Raw genomic sequence first — 9950 nt, 5'->3', positions numbered from 1 at the left:
AAGATCAATAAAAAATAGTTGATTTTAGTCCCTATACTCTTGCAAGCTAACAAGCAACCAAAAAAGGGGGGGGATAGGGAGGGAGGAGGAAAGTGTGCAAACTCAGGGACAAGTTCTTAAGTTCTAAAACTCTTTTAATGACCATCTTGAATGGGAAGAATTGAGAGACAAGGAAAGCCAGCTGGACTGAGTCTCTCTGCTAAGCTATTGTTCATGCTGCAGTATTACTATCATTAGTTTATTTGTAAGTCACTTTCATGTTCAAAGCTGCTTACAATAACACAGTTTCATAAAATGCAACTGTAGTTTTAGAAAGGTCATTAACAATTGCAAATCATAACATAATTTTAATTGCTCTAAGAGGCTAAATCTCTTATTAATACACAGTAAAATTAAACAATATCTTAAGTTTAAGCAACTATACGAAAGCCTAATAAAGGATATATTTTAAAAAGCAGGAAATATATTACATCTCATTAAAGCAGATAAGACACATATGCTACCAAAATGCATCTCAACAGCTTTTAGGTGTGGTGGGAGGGGAAAGAAGGGCAGCTGCTACCTGTTGCAATTGTAGGTGGAATCAGGTAGGGTCCCACCTGCCAGGACAGGTGGAAATGAGCCTGGTAGAGAAACAGGAAGCAGCTCCTGAAGCCAGGTGGAATGGCTGCTAATACATTCCAGCTGTGGGAAAGGAGGAGCCAAGTGGGCTGACCTCAGCTTAACCCACACAGTGATTCCAGCACATTAAAAAACCAACATGTGACTTCAATAGGAATCTTAAAGATTGTCCCCACAGCCGTGGAAATTCTGTGACAGGTGAGCAGAAAGTAGATCTTGATCTACTGGCAAATCTTTGCAGAGAGATTCTCAGTGGATCAGCAAGGATTTTTGGACTTCCCAATTTTTAAGGAGTGGCTACAAAATTATCCCCATCCTTCAGTTACACTCCCAGAATAAAGGAAACTTGGGGTAGCCCAGAAATGAATTTCTGTGTGGTGGAATGATTATGAGCTCCATTCAGTTCTGATATGCCAAATAGGGCTCAGAATCATGTAATTCTAAATGAATGGGGCAATATCCAGCTCTGCTTGAGCACCAGCTGGATATTTGGCTGATACACTGGGAAGCCATCACTTCCTAAAGCAGCCAAAAACAAGCTGAAATGCTACTTTTCTGAATAGAACAGGTCAGCAGAGCTCCACTTGAAAACTAATGTTTTGGCTCACTTCTGGAGCTGTTCCAGGACTTGTCAGCTTCCTGTTAGAGGGTAGAGAGTCACATTAGCATACCATAAGAAAGTCAGGTACACAGGTATGCCTTATTTTTTTCTGCACCAGGTTCTAGTTGGTGAATCTCAGTAAAAACCAAAACAGATTTTGTAAGCACAGATTCTGGTCATCTCTATGGTTGATTAGGTAAGCAAAAATGGAGCTATGTCAAAAAGTGTTGGCTAGTTTAATTGTGAAGGAAAAACTATTGAAGGCCTGTCACTTCCCACTTTTTCCTTAAAGAGTCTTTGGGTATAAAGCAAGGTGAAAGTTCCTGGCTTTCTAGGTTCTCTTTATTTTAAGCCCTAGTGTCAACTGACTTCTCTTTTTAACTTTTCTTGCCAAAATTGTTTCCTATTAAAAGCACTGCTGATGGAATACCAAAACAAAGAGAGGAAAATAACAAATTATCCAGGTTCTTAAAAATCCATGCAAGATTATTTGTGAACAGTATATATTACCATCTAATTTAAATCATCACTGGTTTAAGCAAAGAGGGACATAGTCATGTTGGGTTCTACATATTTAGAATCTATATGCAGAGAAAAAGAATAATCAGATTTTAAAGTTCTGATAAGATCTGACTTCCTGCCCTCTGATTTCCATGTTTGTAGAAATCTTACCTTATTTGAAAGGAGAGTAAGGAAGTGTTTTAATTAATTTTAAGGAACCATGTGATCTTTTATTAAATTTGTAAGTTAAGAATATATTCCTATACCTTTAGAACACAAATCTTATATGAGATTGATTTGACAACGTGATCCAATATTTTTTATGAAAAATAGTGGGGGATCTTTGATACTCTCCCTTCCTTTAGAAATGTCATTGTTAAAAAATCGATTCTTAGATCAATTACGCAGAGAAATATTGATTGTGGCAAGAAGGTTCATTTGTATCCCTAGTCATCAGGGGAAAAAACAGAAGAAAGAGAAACCCACCCTTTATTCCATGTTCTTACAAAACCGTTAGTTAAGGCGGCGCTGCTATTTTGATTTGATGAGCTCACTCTTGCTGTGTATAAACGAACCCGCCGCTGGGGGGCGCACAACTCGTTCAACCAACGCGGCCCGATCAGAACCGACTGAGTACAGCACGTTGCGCTTCCAGTCCGATGCAGGCATGGAAGATATCCCAAGCTGTTCTTGAGCAGTGCGATCCCAAACCCAGCTCAGGTGTCGGAATCGTATCACCCCGCCTTGTAGCATACACACGCACACTGCACAGAAGCCTTTCGGATTAGATGAGAGCGCCAGCAGCACTTGATCACTACGAAATTTAGGATACATTTTCAGCCCGCGCGCGCCAGAAAAAAAGGCCCGGCAGCTGAAATATTATCCCTCCTCCCCCCAGCTTGTCCCCCTTTCCTTCTTTGTCCAGTGACCCAGTTCGCTTTTTTCCCCCCAAGCCGAATCTAAGAGATCGCTTTGCAGCTGCTTGGAAACCGCTTCTGGTGACCCATATCGTTCGAATTTTCAATCACAAGTGTAATTTTGTCTGGTTCCCTTCCCTGGAATAATAACGAAGATCGAAAGACCCAATGCAGCCAGGAGTCAATTCTTCTAATGGCTAGCTGTTCTCCCTGCTCCTCCCGCCTTAGTGCCAAAGGAGAGTTTAAAATGGTGTTTCAGATGTTGCCCACCTGGAAAGCTTAGTCATGTGATTTATTTATTTATATACATACCTGTTTTAGCTATTAGGGTTGTTGCGTATGCCTAAAGTCAGCGGCACATACGTATAAAAGTCAGAAATTGCATGATCAAGAAGAGCAGTCCCGTGCAAACATGGGCGTGTGAACGCGCCCACCAGCTCCTTTGCTCATCCAGGTTTCGCGCTGGATCAAGCGTTGGCATTTCCAAGAGCGTGCAAGCGGACTGCTTCTTAATACAGGTTTACATATGGAATATTTCTAACAGGAAGAGGACGGTGCGCGCGTGCGTCTGTATCACCCATACCTTTCCTCAAAATGCATCGGCGAAGGGGTGCTGACTTTCTGCAAGGTCTGTTTGCAGAGAAGGAAGGGGTGCCTATTCTTCTCCCCCTCCTCCGCTCGCTGCTGCTTCAATGATGTCATGGAGAGACAGCAGGCGGGGTGGGGGGAGAGGAGGAGGCACTGCAGGTTCATGTGTATATAATGAAGAGGCATTTGACAATCTGCCAAAACGCACGGGAGGGAGAAACTGGACCTACTGGATTTCGTAAAACGAATCGTCATCATCCGCAACTACATGGGGAAAGGGGAGGGGGGAGCGGCGGCGGCGGCGGCAACAGAGGCAGAAGCGGCGACTCCAGACTCGGCTGCCTCAATGTGAAACCACACGCAAAAATAAAAAGGGAAAAGCGGGGGAGGGTGGGGTGGTCGAGGGGTAAATCCGGGAAAGCAAGCAGGAGAGGTTTATTTAGACGACGACGACGACCCTAAGACCCGATCCTCCGTCGGTGCAAATTTCTCGCTCTGGCTCACTTCGCTGGGATTAAAAGAGCCTCTTCCTGGCAGCAGCCATGAATTCAGCGGAGCAAACCGTTACATGGCTGATCACCCTGGGGGTGCTAGAGTCGCCCAAAAAGAGCATCTCGGACCCGGAGGGATTCTTGCAAGCCTCTCTGAAAGACGGGGTGGTGCTGTGCAGGCTGTTGGATCGCCTGCTGCCGGGCACCATAGATAAAGTAAGTGCCTTCTATTCCTCGATTTCCCTTTAAACCTCCTCTTCTCTCCTTTCCCCATCGGCGCCGCAAGGGAAGCGGATTTGACTTGGGTTTCACTGGCAGCGCCGCTGCCAGAGCGCACACACATCATGCTGCCCTCTCCTGCGTGCACAGCGGAGCTCATGTAACCGAATGCGGCGAAAAAATGCCTTGGCTGGGTGCTGAATAATGCAGCGACACCAGTTACTTTCCCAGCACAAGGCGCAACAGTCACCCGGGCGGGCAAGGAGCGAGAGCTCAGCCCTTCCACGCTTTGCGCGGTGGCGGAGAGGGAGGGCGGAGAGGGAGAGGCGCGCACAGCACACATGGGCTCAGCCCTCACCCTGGGCATGCTGGACAGTGAGCCGAGCCGGGATTCGAGGCGATCGGCGCGCTTTCCTTTGTCCAATGGTGCCCCCCCTCTTTCCCCACCCTTGCAAACGCAGGAAACGTGCGGCCTGTTCCTTAAGCAGGCTGCTGCCTTCCCCCAGCCAGCGGCGTGCTGGACATCCTTCCCAGCTAGCTGCAGTGGCGCCATTGTCAAGGATTTGGAGGGAGGAGGGGAGCGGATGGAAACGGAGGGTGGGGTGTGCAGAGGGGTAAATTCAGGAGCAGAGTTTGGAGCCAGGCTAGGCAACTGGGCGTCTAGATTCCCCCTTAAAGGGGCAGGAACTCTGGAGGGTTTACACATCTTGCATTAGTAAACATTAAGGATAAAACGGCTATGAATCTCTTTGCAAGTCGTGTAAAAATTGACTATACATGGCAAGAGCGCCGCGCACGCACACGTGCGCGCGCGGAAGGTAGTTCTCTTATGTTTAAGGTTCTGCTCTGAATTAGAAGGCTTTTTAAAGTTTTTTGTTATGTGCTTTGCATCTTATATCTTCCTGCTGAGAAGGGCGTTAAGATAGCTGTTGGGTTCTGCTAGACATGGAGAAAATTAAAGTCGTCTGATGAAATTTGCACTTTGCATGGATTAATACAGCTCATAGTTTTGCGTGGATTTTAAGGACCTCTTCAAAAATCGAAAGACGAGTTTGAGGCTGTACAGAGGGGAGACAATTAGGCTAGAAAGCACAGACTCAGGCTGTGGAGTTTTTTATAGAATATTGTTTCACAAAATCTGCCTGAGATAGATATAATAATATAATTTTCTTTTGTGCAGCTTTGCAAGCAGGCTTAGTATTCTAGCTTTAGGTAAGTCAGATAGTCTCATACTTGTAACTTTATCATAATACCCTTGCTGCTATTAAATAACTCTCTTACTGGGAAGACTTCCTGTTGCTCATATTGCAGTCGGCTGACCTAGTTTGCAAGGAAGCATTTGTGATTTGTTGTGTTTTTCTGTGGTGTGTGTCTAAGGTTAGGGTCTCAGTACTTGATTACCTCTGGATGAAATGGTGTTTAAATGGAAAGCCAAGCCCTTAAATTTGTTTTCCATTTCCAAAGTTATCTTTAAAAAGCCCCATAAAATTCTGCTTATTGAGACATTGTTTTGATAGAAGAAAAGGTTGTCCCATATATTTTGCAGGTGAGAAAGGCTGCTTTAGCCTGTGTCTGAAAACAGTTTATTCAGATTGGCATATTGGATTTTCATTTCTCTGATTATAGGTTTGACTGTAACCAAAATTTGGAAAAATTGGTGCTCTTTTATTGATTTTTCCCTACAGAGTAAATTACTGTGAACTTTGACCTACATATTGACTAAAGCTTTGCTTTTATTCTGGTTGATTGGTGGAAGAGAAAGTGAGAAAGAACAGTTACAGCATTTTTCCCAATGTCAGGAAAATCATCATTGTTGTGAATGCAACATGAGGAAAATACTTTTTTTCTGGAAAGGGTACCCTTTCAGGAAGTTTTACTTACTAGTTCATAGAGGGTTATGCGTTCTGATAATTATTTGCATAGTACTGGCCTCTAGAGGGTGTAGTGGATGTTGGCTGTGGAGTCAATACTCATAGTTGCAACCTAAAAGCATGCAGATTTGACTTTTGTTTCCTGTCCCATCTACCCACTAACTTTTATGGCACTCTGAGGGGTTGAAGAAGTCAGAGGCATTGAGCTTGAAACTGGGCCTGTATGGCCAATTTTTGAAAAAGGGTTTAATCAGTTCATACCCAGTGGTTGACCTGGTTACACCAGGACTGTCAAAAGGTAGGCTCCTTTATCAGGATAGTTGAGGTTCACAATTCAGCATGTGTCTCTTGCCACGATCCCCCCAAATTCCTCAACCTCTAGGGCAAACGGCTTATGGAAAAATAGTGGACACTGACTGGTTTCAGATTGTTATTCAACAACATGGTTGTAACTGAAATGTGGATTGTTGCTATAATGAGGGTTACCATTTTGTTGGAATCCAGCTGCTTTAACAAACCATAGGTTGTCAACCTCAAACAACCAATGAAGAGTACCCATGGTGTGGTGTGTACAGTTGTGAACTGTGGATTGTTCACCATTGTTTGTTACCTTGGCTGCATGCAAGCAACATGCTAACTTCCATGTCAACAACAACCCATCCTCAACCTGTACTCAGCTAACTTGAGTGTGAATTACCATGCTGTCTGAACTGAGCTGATTGTGCTTCCATTCTTTTTAAATCAGTAGTGTCAAAGGGTGAGGAGAATACAGAGGAATGGCTGGAGCTGATTTGCTTGGCTTAGCAGCCAAGGAAGAGCAATTGAATGACTAGTGTGAGGATCCTGTGGAGAAAGATGGTGGGAATGTTTGGGTTAGCAAGATAATAGTGGTAAGGACAGAACTATTCAGACATCCAAGAGAGTTACGGAGGGCAAGCAGATGATTGTAAAGAGGAGATTTAGATCGGGGGTGCAGAATCTGTAGCTCTCCAAGTCAGTGTCATGCAGGTTATAACAATAAGTAAAAACATCCCATTCCAACCAGGATGGATTTGATTTAAATCACTAGTTAGTAAGATTAGATTTAACCCATGGTTTTTCTACATAATTTGCAAGCATGCCTGCCTTACCTATAGGAACTTCATTAAAATATTTCCAAACTTGTTCTCTTTTTTTTTTTGCCTGCTGTCATTGTAGGTTTTCATCTCCATATGAATAATGAAAGAATAATATAAAGCTCAGGCTATACACAAGGCACTTGTGGAGTTTTCTGCTCAAGAGGGTTGAGGTTCATTTTTACTGCTTGTCCCTCCCTCCTCACACTTAGCTTCTTGTGCAGATCTATTCCACTCCCAACAATCTCCTTCTCTTCATTGATTTTTTTTTTTTTGCAACTTGGCACTTAAGAGGTAAGGGGCTGATTCTGTGCACGTAGATTTATAAAGTAACAATGGGACTAAGGTCTTTTTCTCAGCTCTGTTGGTTTATTTTATAATATTTTTGCTGTGAAGAAGAGGCATGTGATCTTTGCAGACACAAATTCACAGCTTTGAGAACTGCAAAACTAAGCATCTGTAATAAGATGTTCTAGATAGATAAACCGCCCAATAATCTTACAAAACCTTTGGAAGAGCATGGCATTGTGAATGGATTAATAGAATTCGTTTAGCAAAAAATTTAAACATTGCATGAACGTTCATCCCATCCATATTTCATGATGAATAACCTTTGGACTACGATGTGTCTAAAACAGAAAACTATCTTTAGATTCTTCCTTAAAAAGCATTTTATTTAAAAAAGCAATTTAATTTTTAAAATCCAATTTTTTATTTAAAAAAACACATTGATTTTTATCCACCCTGTTTCCAGCTACTGTTTCCATCATCCTTGCTGGTTGGGGTTGATGACAATTTGAGACCAGCAATATGTTCACATGTTTTCCACTCTTGCAGAACTGGGAATTTGCGAAGATAACTTCAGCCCAGCTCAGGGATGAATTGGTAACTGGGGGCAGCAATAATATTGGTGACAGCGTTTGGGGAGGTGCAATGTGAAAAGCAAATTGGGATAGGATAATATTTTTTAACTATGAACTCCTATTCAAAATGGGGAAAGTTTCAGTGGAAGATGTGGGTGTAGTGCCCAAACATCTACTGGACAGAACGTTTGGCCTTTCAGATGGCTTGACTTTGACATCCCCAGTTCAGGGAGTGTGGTTATTTATATAAATTCAAAGAAAAAATGAAGAAAACAGAAATAGAAACTTCGCTTCTCCCAGTAGGGCAATCGAGAAGCTATTCCAGAAACTGTTATGAAGCAGTTCATCACTAACTCCAGGCAAGGCAAGAAGAAGCCATAAAACGGGTGGGCCCTTCAAACAGGATATTTTAATTAAAGGCACAAGAACCAAGCCTCAGTAGTGCTTTGCTTGTCCACACTAAATACATTTGCATTTTATTGAGGGAAATGTTGCTACAAATCGGCTCTCAACAGAAATAGGACAGTAAAGATTGGTATTCGACTGGCTGTCAGCATTGTCATCTGGTTGCTCTGTAAAGCATAATTGAACAAAAGGTGGCAATTCCAGAGAAAAGAACTAGTGAGGAAGTAACATGAATGCAGTATATTAACCATATCCTGGCTGGTGTCTGTGATGAAGTCTTCACTCCTTCATTTTATTGCAGGAAAGTCAGAACTTCATTAAAAAGCTGCAGTTTTTACCATGATGTCCTTCATGTCTGTTCCAATAGTTGAAAGTCCAATGGTTAAAAGTTCTGAGTAGGAGTTTTAGTTTGCTGCTCCAAAGAGCAAGCTAACATTTTTTTTCTCATGGACAAATCTCACTGTGAACTTATCCATATGGCTTCATATTAGTGGGAGCAGAGCTGATCGTTGATTTGATTGGAACAAGAAGGATCTTGCTATTTTCAAGAGTTGCCTGTCCTATTTATTGGGGGCTGCTTTGAGAAATACTAGATTCAGGGTATGCATTCATACTGATTTATCTGAAATGGACTTTAAGCTTTTAAATTATTTCCAGCATCACTTTTGTCCCTTATATTTCTTGCTAGCATTTGGTAGAAGAACTTCCTAAGGGAGGGTGGGAGAAAAAAATCAAAATAAAGATAGCTCAACAGATATATAGAGCCCAAGAAAAAGGATGAGCTGGAGTCATGCTAGCTTCCTTCGTGTGATTTCAGATAGAGAAGGAGGTTGTCCTGCTAGATGTGGTAGTGTTAAATGAAAACAATTAAGCACAACAAACTTTTTGGATAGCAGCCAAATATTTCAGAATGAGCCATTTTTTGTTATAATTAGCATGACTACAAACCTTTACGTAACATTGACCGTATGAAGACCATCATATTGCAGTTTAATAAGCCAAGATGGAAGCAAGCCTTTTGCCTTGGTATATTGCTGCTCTGCTCAAACTGTGATAAAGCCAGGAAGTCACTAATTGACTATTCTTTCTTATTTCATCCAAGGTGAGAAGTAATGGTTAACAGCTTTGGAATAAAGCAGGATAAACTACAGTTGGAAGTGGATTTAGCATCCTGGCCTCTTCCAAAACTGGAAACCAGACTTTCCTAGTTAGGATGGGATAAATGCTTAGGCAACAGTTTATCAGCTTGGATAGTTTTACACATTCTGATACCATGTCAACATATATATTTTTTGGATGCACGATTCCTGCAACCACACTTACACATGTCAGCATTTATTGTGTTGGAGAGATGTCTTTTCATTAATATGATTTAATTATAGTATATCATTAAAAATAGCTTGTGATGCTGAAATGTTCTTTTCAGGGATGTGCCTGATGAAATGCACCATTCATATAAAGACCCATGATTTAGAATTTTAGCATCAGTGTCATATATGTAAGAGAAATTTAAATCATTATAAAGTAAAAGTAATTTATCTTTTACTGTTGTAAAACAAAAAAATAATATAGTATTTCCACATCAAATTACAAACTGGAAAGCAACATATTTTGAATGGGTTGCACATTCTTGTCACTAAAATAATTTATTTGAAAGTTGGAGGAGGAGAAGTAATAATAGAGCTTCATCTTAAGCTTTATTTTTTTAATGAGAAATGCTCCTGGGCTGGCTCTTCCAAAGCCTGGACACCATATGTA

The 9950-nt window shown here is 41.7% G+C and overlaps 1 protein-coding gene across 10 annotated transcripts in view; it reads left to right on the top strand.

Moving 5' to 3' along the window:
* Nucleotides 1-3655: 3655 nt before the first annotated feature.
* ARHGEF7 (Rho guanine nucleotide exchange factor 7) overlaps nucleotides 3656-9950 on the top strand; it is a 93949-nt gene continuing 87654 nt past the window's right edge. For 3 of the 10 annotated variants that reach the window (XR_006414642.1, XM_044429550.1, XM_044429551.1), the window contains exon 1: nucleotides 3665-3935. Coding sequence is in view for 9 of the 10 variants with exons in the window: in XM_044429550.1 (XP_044285485.1) it covers nucleotides 3771-3935 (165 nt within the window). In the remaining variant the exon portion in view is untranslated. Of the gene's footprint in view, nucleotides 3936-9950 lie in introns of all 10 variants that reach the window. The other 7 variants (XM_044429545.1, XM_044429546.1, XM_044429549.1 and 4 more) reach the window with 5 other exon arrangements.

Source organism: Varanus komodoensis, unplaced genomic scaffold, assembly GCF_004798865.1.
Source record: "Varanus komodoensis strain SLA01 unplaced genomic scaffold, ASM479886v1 scaffold2, whole genome shotgun sequence".
Classification (NCBI taxonomy): Eukaryota; Metazoa; Chordata; class Lepidosauria; order Squamata; family Varanidae; genus Varanus; species Varanus komodoensis.
The sequence above is the reverse complement of the archived record's forward strand: the minus strand, read 5'-3'. Positions and strand labels throughout refer to the sequence as shown.